The sequence below is a fragment of the Cervus canadensis genome, chromosome 32, assembly GCF_019320065.1.
Source record: "Cervus canadensis isolate Bull #8, Minnesota chromosome 32, ASM1932006v1, whole genome shotgun sequence".
Classification (NCBI taxonomy): Eukaryota; Metazoa; Chordata; class Mammalia; order Artiodactyla; family Cervidae; genus Cervus; species Cervus canadensis.
The window spans coordinates 39,830,306-39,846,113 of record NC_057417.1 but is presented as its reverse complement, the minus strand read 5'-3'; the positions used below and the strand labels follow the sequence as shown (position 1 = coordinate 39,846,113).

Below are 15,808 nucleotides of genomic sequence, written 5' to 3'. Positions count from 1 at the left end.
ATCTGGGAAGCTGGGCATCCGGGTTCCTTTACTGTTCTTGTAACTTCTCTGTGGGTTTCCCTGGTGGCTCAGAGGTAAAGAATCCGCCTGCCAATGCAGGAGACGCAGGTTTAATCCCTGGGTCGGAAAGATCCCCTGGAGGAGGAAATGGCAACCCACTCCAGTATTCTTGCCTGGGAAATCCCATGGACAGAAGAGCCTGGCAGGCCACAGTCCATGGGGTTGCAGAGTCAGACATGACTGAGCAACTAAACTACTTCTCTGTAAGTTGGAAATCGTGTCCAATTGAGAAGTTAGCAGGAAGACACTCTCCCCGGGGGGTTGGTGGCCCTCCCCTGGGGCGTCGCACTTGGAGCCCCCACCTCCCTGTGTCCAGCGGGACACCACACCCCTCCAGGGCACCCTGGCCCGCGCACTCTGACCGGCATCTCCCTGTGCCCACCGCACACCAGGCGCCTCAGCGTTCACAGCTAACCCGTGGGAGTCACACCCATGATGGGCAGGGAGAGGGTCAGGCCGCAGCCACACGCGGGGCCGGGGAGCACAGGCAGCTGTAGGGGAGCGCTTCCTTTCGCTGGGCTCTAAGCCGCGTCCAGGAGGAGTCACCACCGCGAGCACAGTTTATCTTTGGCCCAGCCCTTCCCTCTGCAGTGTGGGAGGCCTGGGTTCAATCCCTGGGTTGGGAAGATCCCCTGGAGAAGGGAAAGGCTACCCACTCCAGTATTCTGGCCTGGAGAATTCCATGGACTGTATAGACCATGTGGTTGCAAACAATCGGACACGACTGATCGAGCTTCACTCATTCACTTCCCTCTGATGGCGGGTGGCAGCCGTACTGTCTGTATGTGTGCATGTGTGGGCCATGCGGGTGCAAAGGACACAGGGCCCCAGAGGAGGAGTGCACAGCAGACCCCAGCGCCCTTGTTGGACCCGCTCTGCACAGACACGGAGAGGCACACTCCGAGTCAGTGGGGCTGTGGGTCCACCGGGTCTGGGGCCACGGGAACCTGGTGTCCCGCCTGGCACCATGCCCTTCACGGACAGCTGGATGTCCACAGCGGCCACCCCAGCCCCACATGATCGGCACAGCTGGCCCCTCTGCGGATGGCCGCGTGTGCGGGGAGGACAGGGCCCGTCAGCTGGGCCCTGGGCGCTGGCGCCACGGCTGAGTCAACACTCGGGCCTTGGGGACCTGCCGCGCCCGCCCACCCCGCACACATGTGGAGGCCATTCCCAGGAACACACACATGGGGCCGGGACCCCGTGCCCCCAGCCTACATGTCCTCCAAGAGGAACTCCACGTGTGAGCTCCCGAGGTCCCGCCTCCTCCCCACACCCTGTCCCTTCGCGGGGGGCTCGCCAGCGCCCGAGCATCTCAGCGCTGTGACCACAGGTGCCCCCCCATCTCTGAGTGCCTGGTCACCAGGGCCCTCGGGGGTCCCTGAGGGGTCGGCATCAGAAGTACAGGAAATCTAGGAGCGCCAACTCAGCCGTGCAAGCTGCTGGAGGGGTGCCTCTCCGGCCAGGGCGGCCCCAGAGCCCCCTCGGCCTCCTGGGCCGCCAGTGGGAGCACGGGGCAGGGTGCAGAGGGCGGGTCCCCTGGGCGCAGCTCAGGGCCGCCACCTGCCCACAGACACAACCAGTGCCCAACCCCGTGGCCTACTTCCTGCACCGCTCCCCGTGGTGGTTCCACCGCTTCGAGACGCTCAGCAACCACTTCCTGGAGCTTCTGGTGCCCTTCTTCGTCTTCCTCGGACGGCGGATGTGCATCGTCCACGGGGCCCTGCAGGTTCTGTTCCAGGTGAGCAGCCGCGCCACGGAGAGAGAGCCTCAGCTCCCATGTCCCGTCTGCCACGCCTGTGGGGGGTGGACCCGCAGGGCCCCGTCGCCCCCTGGACCGGGCCCCCATCTTCCTGCTCCTGGGCGTGGGGGCCCATGTGCCAAGCTGCCCCAGACACAGGCTCCATGGGACCGCTGGGGGGAGGGGACCCACAGCAGGAGGGAGCCTGTGGCTTGGTTGGTTGCTTACTGTGGCTGCGTCTACCAAGTTCTCTTGTTTCTTGTTTACTAGAAGTTTTATGCTTTTTGTTTTGGGTATTTTTAGTCATAAGTGGGTGAGGTTTAGCAAAAATGCAACCACAGTCAGTTACCTTCCTAGGATGAATCAAACTCAAGTCATGCTGTGTATATGCCAACACATTCCTGGGTACACTTGCTACCGTTTTGTCTGGGTTTTTCGCACTGTCAGTGAGGTTCGTCGGTGGTTTTCTGTCCACGCTGGCCGTGTCTGGCTCTGCTCCGGGTCTCGCGCTCACCCTCGAAGACAGGACGGAACCGTTGCTCCGACATCCCCACCCGGCCCAGGCAGGGGCTGGTGGGCGGAGCAGGGTCTGTGTGGCCACTGACAAACTTTGGTGGCTGCCGAATGTGAAGGGTCTCTGTTTTCTGTAGGTTTTTTAATGGCAAACACTTTCCTTGGAATCTGTCCATTTTATCTGCTTTCAGACGTCCTGGTCAAGGAACAAGCTGTGGTAGTCTCCTATTTCGCAGTCTGGATTTGTGTCCTTTCCTTGGGAGTTGTCACTCATGATGCTCAGATTCTATCCCAGCCAGCCTGGTGCTCTTTCAATGAAAAGCTCCTGCACTTATTTCCACAGCTTTGTTTTCTCTTTGCCCTTGTTTAGCTCTCCTCTGAGGTTTTTCTCATTCCATTCTTTTCTCTCTCCTAATTAGCAAGTATACTGTTTCTTTCAGGCGAGCACATGCTAAATCCCTGTCCTTGCCGCCATGATGGTCCTGTGGCTTCGATGTGCCATCATGGCCTCCCCTACCCACCTGCTTTTGCTGCCAGTATTTTAAGCTCTACTTTGCTTTTAATCAACCGACTTTTTAAGAACAATTTTAGACTTACAGAAAAACTGAGCCAAGAGTACAGAGAATAAATACCCTTACAGACTTGCGTCTCTACTTAGTGATGTGCAGCTGAGGTTGCTTGTGTCTGTCTGTGGGTGGAGAGCTCATCTCACTGCTGACTGATACTTCACTGTCTGGATGCACCACAGCTTATTCCGGACTTGGCTGTAGGGCAAAACCCTGGCTGGCCGGTGACCCTTACTCCCAACAGCCTCTGAGGAGGGACACCCCCAGGAGCCCAGGGGCACTCCTCCACATCCCTGCCCTGCACACACTTCAGCTCAGGCAGAGGCTCAAACACTCTTGAGGTCCGGCAGCATGGACACAGCCTCACGCTGGACGGTCCTCCACTGGCACAGGATGCCCAACTGCTGGTTCCCCCTTCCTCTGCCAATGGAGAACATGGGTCCCGCTCCTGAGGCAACTCAGACGACCCGCCCGGCACATAGCCTCTGCAGGAACCCGGGTCTGCTCAGCCTGCATGGTCACCAGGGTGACCGTGAATCACTTTTGAGACTGCGGGGGCATTAATGAGTTGCTGCTTCAGCTGCTTTCACCAACCTGGGACCACTGGAACCCTCTCAGGGCTGTAAATGTGGCAGGGGCATTCCTGGCATCCCTCAGGCTTCACTGACTAGTTTCTCTCCAGAAATCTGAGCCCAGCTCTGGCAAGTGGTAAGGAAAAGCAAATGGCCATGTCACAAAAAAATAAGGAAGTTTGGGTTACTGCTGCAGGTGGAAAGGTTCAGCTACTTGAAAATAGGATTTGGGAAGGTATTTATGTTGACATTTGACCCAGCAGCCTCAAAATGCCTTTGTTTATTCCCAGTGCACGTGATGTCTCATGGCATTTTTGGATGAAGACCATCTAACTGGACTGGCCTGGCTGAGTGTGTCCCGGGCCAGGGCACTGGCACCTCCACTGTGGGGGCCATGCAGACTTGGGGGGTTCAGGGGTAGGTGGCTCCCAGGCCACATGGCTGGGTCTCCACCCAGCTCTGGGTCTGCTGCCTGGGTGGACAGTGGTAGACGGTGGTGGCACAGGGACACTGGGCAGAGAAGAGCCGGAGCTGGACTCTGAAAGGTCATGCCAACTTGTGGTCCTGGACGTCACTCTCAAAGGCCAGCCATGCACTCACCTTCTGTCCCCCAAGGCCCTGGAAGCCTTGGTCCAGGCACGTCCCAGTGTCATCTTCACCCACCCACACAGTGCCCAGGACAGGCCCAGGCTGCAGCTCTTCTCTGAGGCCTGCTCTGCTGCCCTCCTGGGGCTAGGCCTCAGCTGCCCAGAGCAGAGAGGACCAATGGCCCCCGGCTCTGCAAGGCCGCCTCCCGGGCACACTGCCCTCCGCAGGCGTGGCACTGGGTACTGTGGGTTTGCACGTTGCTCTCGTCTCCACGCCCGCGACTCCAAGGGTCCCTGGCTCTGTTTGTTTCCGTTTGTTCCCCAGGAGAGGGCTGAGGATGTGAGCACTCGCACCTCCTCCCACGCTCAGTTTGCACAGCTGTTCCGGAAGGTTCTGTGAGTTCTCCAGGGACGGCCTGTTGTCTACTTGGGGAGGCGCACCACCCCCACCTCGGACCCCCATGCTCTGCCAAGGAGAGACCCTGCAGGGCCAGTGGTCAGCTTTTGCTGTGGGCCTGGATGGACCTCCTATCCCAACGTGGACCAGGCCCTCACCAGCCCCATGGCTCCTGGTCCACGCAAAGACACACCTCACATCCCAGACTCCTGTCCTGACCTCCCACCACGTCCGGCTTTTTCTAACCTCCATGACATCAGCCACAGCCCAGGGGACATCGCTGTGGGGACATCACTACAGCTTTGGGGACAGAGAGCTGCCCCCACCAGCCTAAGTGAGCTCCCCGCAGCTGGAGTAACATTGTAACTGCCTGGGGATTCTGGCCACAGCATGTCACGTGCGAGCACCCCTCCCCTTCCTTGAGGGGCATCTCCTGGGCCCAGGGTCGCACCTCACAGCTCATCTTCCCACTGGCCGCCGGCATAGGGTCACGGCCAGCGTGTGCTGGACAGGGGTGCCACGACGGCCTCCTGAGTCCTTGGCGCTCCTGCTGCCACGTTAGAAACAGGCCTCTGTCCCCAAACGCTCTGGTGAACCTCATTCTCTGGGTCAGGCCCCCCAGCTGGGCACACAGGGGAGTGACAGGGAGGGGTGTCTCTGGGCCCAGGGGACCCACCAAGGCAGGACTGGGGTGGGAAAGCTAGGCATTGCTCGGAGGTTGTTAGGGCCACACACGGACTTAGGCTGCCGAGTCCTCATGCAGCTGGAACTGCGGGGCCTCAGGAGCCTGCCGGGCCAGAGCGTTCCTGGTTGTGGCCTGTGGGCCAGCAACCGGGGCCTTGCCTCGCCCCCCAACCAGAGCCCCTCCTGTCACACCCAAACGGTCAGGGCCACTCAGGTGGCCATGCCAAGGAGGGAGTGTCCTCATCTCCTGGGCTCCAAAGCTGGAGAGCCTGAGCCAGTGGCCGGAGGACCGCGCCCAGGGCAGGCTAGCCAGACGCCGGCCGTCATGGAGGCAGCTTGTGGCCCTGGCCCTCCTGCAGCTGTCAGGAGAAAGGACCGCCCTGGCGCTGGCCCCACACCACTCCTGCAGCTGAGTCTGCAGCCGGGACATCAAGGTCATTGGGCAGAAGGCTGAGGCCAACCAGCAAAGCCTCCTCAGGACACAGAACTCAAAGCCCCAGACCTCGAAAGGCTGCCCTGGGCTGTGCTGTGTCCTCGCGCGCATGGACCCAGGCCTGTGGCCCCGCGGCTCTGGCTAGGAGCGCCAGGGCTGCACGGCAACGGCCTCTCTCCAGGGCTCACACTGGCGTGGCATGGCAGGTCAGGGCAGGGAGGGGTGGGGGGGCTATTTCCAATCCTCCTTTTCAAAGATGGAGAAGCCCCCCCCTCAGAAAACACAGGGCCTGAGCTGACTCCCGGGGTCCCAGCCCCACATGTGCTGAGCCGCCCGACCCCTCCCTCGGGTGCCCCAGTCAGACCAGCCATGTTTGCCATGAGCGGGTGGGAGAGACTGTGGTCCCCCAGGGGTGGCCTGGCGTCTGTCTCTCCAGGCTTGGGTTACAGCCAGTGAGACGATGGGGTCCCAGACCAAGGCCAGGGGAGGCGCGTGCAGCGTCATTGCTGCAGGAGCCACACCAACTGAAGCCTCACGCCATGCTGAGTTGTGGCCCTCACGGGCCCAGAGGCACCCAGAGCCCCTGCGATGGCTCTCGTTCCGGATGGAAAGTAACTGGTTTGGAACAGAAACGAGGGGAAGAAAGGACCCCAGGGAACCCTGCTGGGTAAGTGGGGTCTTCCCATCACAACCGCAAGTTCTCACTCACTGTTAAAGCTTTGCAGCCATCACTCCAGCAGCCGCGACCATGCTGCGTGACTGACTCATTTAAGCAGCCTACAGGCTGCCGTGTCCAGCCCCTGCCTGCCGGCATGCGTGTCCTGCTCGCTCGCTTTCCCTTTGTGTTCCGTAGTTTTCTAACATTTCTTACACAGGCTGCTGGCAGGTGACTTCCCTTCAGCCCTCTGGGGTCTCTGCTGGGGAGTCTGGGGGCCCTGAGCCGCCAGCCCTCTGGCCATGACTTCTCCCCTCTGGCAGCCTCTGTGATTTGTTTCAGTTTTTCAGCATGTTGATTCAATGTGCCTTGGGTGTGGCTTTCTTCAAGTTTATCCTGTTTTGAGATTTCCTAGGCTTCAGTGATCTGTGTGTAGTTCTTATCACTGAGAAGTACCTTCGTGTTCCTCTGCGCCCCCTCCCCTCCCGGGGTTCAAGTCACTCGCCCGCCAGGCTGGTTGGCTCCGTCCCCTAGACCCTGCTCAGGTCCACTTCTCCCAGTGCCTCACTTCACAGAGCTCCTGTGGTCCTGGCTCAAATTCACTGACTCCTTCTTTTACAGTGTCAGTTTTGTCAAAAGCCTATCCAGTGAATTGTTTTATATGATACTTTTTAAACTCTCAAGTTACCGTCCAGTTCTTTGGCATTTTCATATTTCTCTTACTTAGGACTGTCTTAAGCCCCTTCATTTTTGACAGTAGCTGTTTTCACATTCTTAGCCACCGGCTTCAGCCCGTTTCTGGCTTCTGACTGCCCCTGGCAAGTTTTTTCTCTGCCTGTGCCTTCAGGCTACTCAACACTTCCAGTCTGTTACCTTTCGGTCAGTGCTGCGGATTCTCTCCTGACAGCTGCTGATTCCCTTACAAATCACTTTCTGAGCCTCTTGGACACACAGTGTCCCTCCACATGAGTTCCCAGGACTCGGGGGTCTTCCAGACCCGAGTGAGGTCAGCAAGGACAAAGCCTGGGTGGGTCAAGCACTTTCCCCGGGCTCACGGAGGAGGCCCCATCCTCCGAGCTCCGTGGCCAAGGAAACCCAGGCGGGACTGCAGCTCTCGGTTCCTGAGCCATCTGCCCTGTGCCCATGTGGCAAGCCAGTCCCTCCAGCTCCTGGCATCTCAGACGCTTTGTTTTTCCAAATGCAGTCGTTCGTGTGGCCTCTGAGCATAAAGCAGACCTGCCCCGAGGTGCAGCCCTGCTTCTTGGGGTGGAGGCGGCGGCCGTGGGGTCTTGGGAAACTCGGCTGAGCAGGGCAGAGGAAGTGTGCGGGGAGCAGGGGCAATGCCGGTGTCTGTGGGCCTCGCTCTCGATCCTCGTCCGCGGTAGGGGTGGCGGGTCCTGACACCACCAGGCCGCCTCATGCTCAGCTCAGCTCTCAAGTGGGACCCTGCGTCCTAATCACCCTTCTTCACGTTCCTGCTGCTCCCTCATTCGTGGAGCTGAGTGGAGACCACTGTGGGGCTCCGAGCTCAGTTGGCAGGTGTCCTGCCTCCCTGGGCTGCCTTCCTCACTTTTCCTTCCTTTTCTTCTAATTTTTTAACACTTTTCAGGCTAAAGGCTTACACTGTTTTACTTTTGACTCATCTTTGGAAATGGGAAATGGCCAGAACACATGTGGGCTGAGGTCTTGCTCCAGTAAGCGATCAGGTACCCTCATCCCAGGACTCCTCAGGCCCGAGAGCGCCGTTCACTCTTGTCCGGGAGTTGGCCTGGGAGCTGTTGGGTCTGCTGCATCATTTCCCTCAAAGGGCCTCCTGCGTCTGCACCACATCACAGACAGTCCTCCAGTCAGTCTCCTAGATCACGATTCTCACTGAGCGTCATTCCTTCTGCTGCTCGCCAGTCTGGGTTTCAGCATGGCACGTGTACATGTGAGGGTGCAGAGGAACAGATGCTGCTCACTCCTAGGGGTCCTTCATGTTAGAAGCATCCTGCCTGGGTTTCTCTGGATGCCTCGGGGGTCACGGGAGCCCAAGGGGCCAGAAGGCAAGGCTATGGCTCAGTGAGGGTGCGGACTGCACCAGCCACACCTGGGAGGTCTGCCCTTGGGCCACCTGGGGTGAACATGGGCAGGTGGCTCCAGGAAGCCCCTGCATCATGACGGGGGCAGTTGGAGTGTGGCTAGAGTGGTGGGACTGCTGGCTTCTCCCAGAGCCTAGCAGTTCTGAGCACACGGCCACCTGTCAGCTGCCCGCAGGGCCTGAGCAGGCACCAGGCTCGAGGGCAATGTGATGGTGGATGGGGCTGGCTGCTCCCTGCACCTTCTCAAGGGCTGCGGGACGCGGGCGGAGCCCCCAGGGCCAGACCCAGAGGTGTCTTCGCGATGGAGGCTATGGTGCACCAGGGGCTTCTCCCTAGCTCTTGCTGCTGTCTCAGTCGAGAACTGGGCAGTAAGCAGAGGGCTTGCCACCCATGTGGCCCCACAGCTGCACCAGGATGGCAGACCCCCGGGGACCGGCCTGTCCTCACCCTCCATCTCCAATCCTTACTTACCGTGGCACAGCTAAGCCACAGAGAGAACAGAGCCCCACCCAGCTGACCAGCCCACCCCCAAGCACAATGCATTGGTGGGGGTGTCAGGAGGGGTAAAGGGCCAGTTCCCCTAAGCCCACGCTGACACAGAGGAGGGACCAGTGGAGCATCTAAGGACTTGCTGGTCTGGAGACGAGGTCTGCCCAGGGGGAGCTGGGCCCGGGCCACATGACCCCTGCCGCCCCCATGGTGGTGGAGGGCCTACCAGCACCCCAGCCCAGACCCTCAGGAGCCCATGGTCTCAGCAGACCCCAGGGCAGAGCCCTGTCAGCCCCGAGCAGCCCTGCCAGCTCAAGACCAGAGGCCCAGGGACCTCAAGGGGCCAGACGTGGCTGCAGGAGAGACCACCAGCTCAGGGCAGACACAGGTGGGGCCACTTTGGGCACCAGGGTTTGTTAACATCCTAGACAGTGAAACATAGAAACTATTTTTAGGCTCAGAACCAGGAAAACTAGTTTTCCAGAGTAATGCAGGGAGAGATTTTCCTGGTGGGCCAGTGGTTCGGACTCCACAATTCCACTGCAGGGGGCACGGGTTCAATCCCGAGTCGGGGGACTAGGATCCCCCACTCTGTGCAGCACAGCCCAAAAAAAACCCAAAGTAATCCAGGGAGAGCTACACATCTCACATCACGCCCCGCGAAACCCTGCTGTGGTGCACAGAACTGACTCGTCAGAAACCCAGCTCCCCGCTGCACCTGTCTCAGGCTGGCACCCGTGACCACATGCTCTCCCTGTCACCAGGGTGGAGACGCAGCTTTAATGCCAAATCAAGGAGCGAGTATCACCCGAGCCTCGCCTGGCCGTACAGCTCCGGCCTGGGCCTGTGGTCTCACCTCCTCCCTCAACAGCCCACTCAGCCCGGACCCATGAAGCAGAGGGGCCCACTGGCGGCAGATACGCATGCAAGCGACCTGGGTGGGCACTCTGTCACTCTGCTACTAGGGGGCTGTCAGCCTGTCTGGGTCTGACTGCTCTACAGAAATGTGTTCATCTGGTTGGACAGCGGAACTTGATGAAATCCTCCTTACTCCTCTCATCACCATGGCGACTGCGCCATGGGCACTGCGGGTCTGCAGTCATTGAAGGTCTGCTATCACTGAGGGTCTGTTTACTTGCTGGTGCTGCTGGTCCCCATTTCCTTCTACTTTGCTGACCTGCAGCTCCTGGTGTCATTTCCCCTTTTCTGAGGCAGTGCTTAAGGCGGTGTCTCCCTGCAGACACCTCCACATGGACTTCCCACAACTGAGACCCCCGTGGTCCCAGAGCTCCTGCTTCCTCACGGGTCTGAGGCCCACCTCCCCCAGGGGCAGATCCTGGACCAGAGCAGAGCCAGTGTGACCCTTATCTCACACTTTTCCCAAAAAACTAATTTGAAATGGATCCAAGACCTAAACATAATAACCAGACCTGGAAAACTTTTAGATCTTTATATCTCTGAATGAAGAAAAGATTTCTTAGAACACAAAAAGCAAAATTGTAAAGTTTTTTTAAAAAGTGTAACTTGGACTTCCTGAAAATGGAAAATGTCACCTCTTTGAAAACTATGTAATGAAGATGAAAAGGCTGCAGCTGGCAGTCTGAGTGCTGACAGGACATGCTCTGCCAGGACCTGCACTCAGCGAGGTGCTGGGGTGTCCGGGTGCACCCCTCACCCTCCCTGGCCTCCAGCCAGCCCCCTGTTGGAGCCTCCTCCCCTGTGTCTGTCACTCCTGTAGGGACGCAGAAGCACTGTGTGCAGTTGGCCTGGGGCCCTGGGGCCCTGTGCTCAGAGGCGCCTGCCAGGCACATGGGCGGGCATGACCCTGCAGCCTCTCCTCGCGAGTGAAGACCACCCCACTTCCGGCCACACCCTTGACAGCCAGGTCTGCATCAAGTAGAAGGTGCCACTTTCAGTCTCTAGAACAGCTGACAGACATGTGGTTACCAGAAGGGACCCTGTGGAGCTTCTGGCTGGGAGGCAACCCCCGGATGCAGGTGGCGACACTGGTGGACAGACCAGGGAGCGGAAGCCCCTTCTGTCCTGCACTTGGGGGACCTTAGCTCTTGACAAGTTGTCTGGTTGGTGCCAATCCCAGGGGACTAAGTACATGTGGGCTTCCTGGACCCTGGTCATCCAGGCTCACAGAGGCACTCACCGGATCCAGCTGGGCCCATGGAGGCTTCTCAGGAGGGGCAGTGACCAGACACTCGGGCAGTCACCTGGCAGACAGCACCGGGAGGTTCATGAAGACAGGGTCTGGCTAAACTGCATCCAGGTGCAGGCTGACCTCGCAGGCCGCCTGTCCGGGGGAAACCCGGGCTCAGGACCGGCCTCGTGCCTGGTCACTCCGTGGTGGAAGCCGGGCTGGCACAGGCACGTGCACCAGTGCACTCCCAAATCCTGGTCCAGGGGAGCAGCAGGAGCCCCATCCAGACCCCACCCCAGTGAACGACAAGCTGCAGGGCCCTGGGGCTGGCTGTTGAGGAAGCCGCCCTGGGCCTGCTGCTCACCAGTCACGGTGACAGCTGCCAGACACAGCCTCGTCCTCGCCCGGCTGTGCAGCTGAGAACCCCAGCAGCCTCCGCACAGGGCCAGGGCCAGACTCGGGGTCAGCAGGAGGGGTCTCACCAGAGGCACAGGGCAGAGCTCACCTCTGAGGTCGTTTGGGACATGGGCATCCCCGGGCCGGTCTGAGGGAGGCCGGGTGAGCGGCCTGGGTGGGGAGGGGCGCTGGGCACCTGGGATCAGCACAGGCTTCGGGGAGGGCGTGACCCCGGCCCGTGTGTCACCACGGCTTGTGAGGTGCAGCAGCTGGAGCCCGTCTCCCTGCAGGTGGTCCTCATCATCAGCGGGAACCTGAGCTTCCTGAACTGGCTGACCATCGTGCCCAGCCTCGCCTGCTTTGATGACGCCACCCTGGGTGGCCTGTTTCCCTCGGGGCCTGGCCGCCTCAAGGACCAAGTCCTGAAGATTCAGGAGGAGGAGGCCCAAGGGGCTGGAGCCCCGCGGACGCGTGGTGGGTGACACTGGAAGGTGGGTGTGGCTAGGGAGCCCAGGTGGTCCCTGTGTCTGGTGCCAGTCAACCTCGGAGGCCCTGGCACCCGGCCCCGTGCCCACCCCAGTGGCCTGGGAGACAGAGCAGCGTCTCCACGCCTGGGCAGGGTCACTTTCGTCTGCTTGGTATGGACGTGTGTCCTGATCCCCAGCACAGAGACCTCAGTTGCTACTGCTCCAGCCCAGGTCTTGGGACAGCTTGGGGGCTGGGGGGGGCTGAGAGGAGTGGCCATGTTCCCACATCAGCCTGGAAGGTATCCCAGGCTCAGGGAGAAGGGGGCTGCATGTGGTGGGAGCCCTTCCCCGACTCCCTGAGGGACCAGCTGTGCCTCTCTTGGTCTCCGTGGGCCCAAGGGTCCGCAGAGAGGCCAGGCCTGGGGGTCGCAGCCCACTCACTGTGCCCCCTCCCAGCAGGCTGTGTGGCACGGAGCACAGTCAACCTGGTGCTGGGCATTCTGGTGGCCTGGCTCAGCATCCCCGTGGTCCTCAACTTGCTGAGCCCCCGGCAGGTCATGAACAGCTCCTTCAACCCCCTCCGGATCGTCAACACATACGGGGCCTTCGGCAGGTACCTCAGGGCCACTGAGACCCCGGGGTAGACGCACATATACGGCCAGCCCCCGCCTGCACCCCCAGCCTTACTGTGGCCTGCTCGGGTCGGGGGTCAGAGTGGGGAGGCTCAGCCCTGACATGGCCCCTCCCCGTCCCCGCCAGCATCACCAGGGAGCGCACAGAGGTCATCCTGCAGGGCACGGCCAGCGCCAACGCCAGCGCACCCGATGCCTCCTGGGAGGACTACGAGTTCAAGTGCAAGCCTGGGGACCTGAGGCGGCGCCCCTGCCTCATCTCACCGTACCACCACCGCCTGGACTGGCTCATGTGGTTCGCGGCCTTCCAGGTGAGGCCCTCGGTGGAGAGGCCCCGCAGACACAGGATGAGGCCAGGGGGTCCGTGCTGGGGCGTGGCCCACGTGAACCTGCCAGGGCCCCCTCAAAGCTGGGCCTCCCTGCTGGCTTCTCAGAGTGCTTCCCCCAGAGCAAACAAGGCAGGCGTGGCCAGCAACAACACAGCCAGCATCCATGGAGCCTTCGCTCAGGCCCAAGCAAACCGGCAGGACTGTGCCCCCTGCCCAGGACGACAGCCTCCAGGAGGCTCAGTCACATGCCTGGGACTGCTGGTCCTGCCGATGACAAAGCCAGGCCCGGCCCCGCTCCACCCAGGTCCCTGAGGACAGCGGGGGGTCAGGCGCCCAGGAGAGCAAGCAGGCAAGAATAGAAAGGACCAACACCACAGGGTACAGGCCCCCAGGAAAGCCCCCACTCAGGAGAGCTGACTGCTGAGCGCACTGAGTCAGGGCTCCCAGGCCGACTGCCTGAAGGCTGGCGGCTGTCAGGAGCGAGGGGCGGGGTGCACACACGTGGGGGCTCTCAGAGTGGGGGTGGTGGCTGCAGACACTGAGCTGTCTGCACCCCAAGTACCCCATCCTCTCCTCACCCCCAGACCTACGAGCACAACGAGTGGATCATCCACCTGGCGGGCAAGCTCCTGGCCAACGACGTGCAGGCCCTGTCCCTGCTGGCCCACAACCCCTTTGAGGGCCGGGCCCCCCCCAGGTGAGATGCCCCTGCCAGACAGGCCCCCGCTGCAGCCTCGGCTGCCCCTCAGGGCTTCTCCCCTAAATGCAGAGCTCTGCCCTGGCGGCCGGCCCAGCCCAGAACCAGGCCTGGACACAGCAGTCCCGAGGCCCCACACACCCACTGAGGACCGTGGGCTCAGTCCGCAGGCCCCTGAGGCTTGGCCCTTCTGCTCCTGACCACCCCCCCCCGCCCCGCCCACCATCACGGGCTGGGCCTCTGGCTGCTCCTGGCCAGGCACAGCCCAGCTCTGCACCCAGGGCTGTCAGGGGCCAAGGCTGCCCGCTGCCCTCGCCTTGCAGGTGGGTCCGAGGAGAGCACTACAGGTACAAGTTCAGCCGGCCCGGGGGCAGGCACGCGGCTGAGGGCAAGTGGTGGATCCGCAGGCGGCTCGGCCCCTACTTCCCGCCTCTCAACCTCCAGGACTTGCGGGGCTACTTCACGTCCCGGGAGTGGCCGTACCCAGAACCTGAGTAGAGGCGGCCCAGGGCTTTTGCCGGGAAATAAAGCAGGAGGACAGCGGCTAGCTGCTCTGAGTGAGGGTCTCCATCCACAAGGGCGTGTGGGGAAGCAGGGCCGGAAAGCAGGGGCTGCTGGCCCAGGCAGGGGTCCGTGCTTCCTTGTCTCCATGCACCCCACGTCACGGTTCACCAGGGGCTCCTGAGGCCCCCGCCCTGGCTGCGCTCCCGGTCACCAGGCCCCCAGACCCGGTCCCAGTGCTGCTCGCAGCTCCAGTCAGCCCCAGGACCACCTGCCCACATGGCCTCTGCCCCAAGCTGTGTCCACAGCACCCACTCTGGGTCCTTGGCACCAGCAGGCTGGTCCTCAGCCCAGCACGTCATGTGCTGGTGTGGCTGGGAGGAAACCCTGCCTCTCCTTTCTGCTCCCGAGTGGGTCCCCACTGCATGCAGGAGGCGCCTGTGTGGGAGAAGCTGGGGCTCCCCTCAGAGCCCACACACCCCAGCACCCACTCTCCCCTACAGTGACCAACACCCAGGGGTGTGGACAGGGCCTCTGTCCTTGGGTGGGCTACCCCCACCAACCCTGATCGAGGTCCTCCCCCAACCTGTGACCACGTGTCCGGTCTCATGCTGGAGCCTCCTGCTCCCTGACCCTGACCTGGGAGGGGGGCACAGCAGAGCGGTCAGCCCTGGCCCAGGTGCTGGGGTGCGGGGTTCCCCAGGGCAGCCGATCTGTGGCCTGCTCGCTTCAGGTGGAACTTGATTAACGGTGTGTTGCTTGGCGACCCTCCTGGGCTGCAGCCCAGAACCTCCACAGCCTGACGTCAGCAGTGAGTGGACACCTGCCCCCCCAGCCATCCACAGCGCCTGCCACAACGCGGAGGGTCCCCGCGAGAACAAGCTGGTCTGGGCCAGGAGGCCAGACTGAGGTGGGCACAAGCGTGAGTCTGTGCAGAGCCCCCCCGCCCGCCTGGGGGCGGCCGGCCCAGGTGCCAACAGAGAGGCCGTGTTCTGCTCGCAGGCAAACAGGCGCCCTGTGTCTACCACGGGACAGACGGGGCCTCAGACACGGAGCCTGGAGCCAGCACGTCTGCCCATGACGGCTACACGGAGATACCGCTGGCCCGCCGTGCCTGGGCCCTTCCCGGGGGGCTGTCCTGGGGACCTTGCCAGTGGGTGGGAGCACCAGGGGTGCCCCTGTGGGGCCCAGGACAGGCAGGGGGCCTGAAGAGACACTGTCTTGGCTTGGGGTGGCCCCCTAGCCCCAGAACCACAGGTGGCCTCCTTGCCAGGAGCCCTGGTGGGTCCCCGCCCTGCCAGCCCTGCCCACCACACTCTGGGCTCAGCGCCACCCAGGGATCAGGCTGGGGAGGCCGCAGGACTCGGCACCCCTGGTGTGGGCTCTTCTCTTGGCCTCGGTCCAGCCATGCTGGTCCCAAGACTCCTGGGACCTCTTAGGACACACACAGACGGTGATGCTCAGACTTGCAGGCTGGGCAGAGCCACGAGTGGAGCCACTGACAGGAGTGACAGCAGGAAGGTGGCCCAGGCACCCGCGGCATCCTCTTGCCCCAGGGGACGTCCCAGATGCAGTCAGGGTGGGTGCATGGCCCACTAACAAATCATGGGCCCCATCAGACCTGCCCATGCCTCCAGAGGCTCAGGTCCCCGAGGGATCCCCACTGGTCAGAAGCAATCCCACCACGACCTTCAGAGCCTGTCCTGAGACCCATACCCTCCTGTCGAGGACAGTCAGACCCCACCCTCCTGCAAAGACGTCCTAGGGCCCACCTCACTGAGCCTGAACCTGGGGTCTCCACCCGTCACCGTGCCCCTCCCCTGCTCGCCCACCAGCCACGTGGGGCCGCAGGGCCTTTG

At 61.7% G+C, this 15,808-nt stretch overlaps 1 protein-coding gene across 3 annotated transcripts in view; it reads left to right on the top strand.

Annotated features, from left to right (window-relative positions):
- The window catches only part of LMF1 (lipase maturation factor 1), a 51,173-nt gene extending 37,178 nt beyond the window's left edge, over positions 1-13,995 (top strand). Inside the window, exons 6-11 of one of the 3 annotated variants that reach the window (XM_043454936.1) lie at positions 1,634-1,801; positions 11,614-11,797; positions 12,250-12,403; positions 12,550-12,733; positions 13,336-13,448; positions 13,772-13,995. In XM_043454936.1, the coding sequence (XP_043310871.1) occupies positions 1,634-1,801; positions 11,614-11,797; positions 12,250-12,403; positions 12,550-12,733; positions 13,336-13,448; positions 13,772-13,946 (978 nt within the window). In that variant the 3' untranslated portion in view covers positions 13,947-13,995. Of the gene's footprint in view, positions 1-1,633; positions 1,802-11,613; positions 11,798-12,246; positions 12,404-12,549; positions 12,734-13,335; positions 13,449-13,768 lie in introns of all 3 variants that reach the window. The other 2 variants (XM_043454937.1, XM_043454933.1) reach the window with 2 other exon arrangements.
- The last annotated feature ends 1,813 nt before the right edge of the window (positions 13,996-15,808 follow it).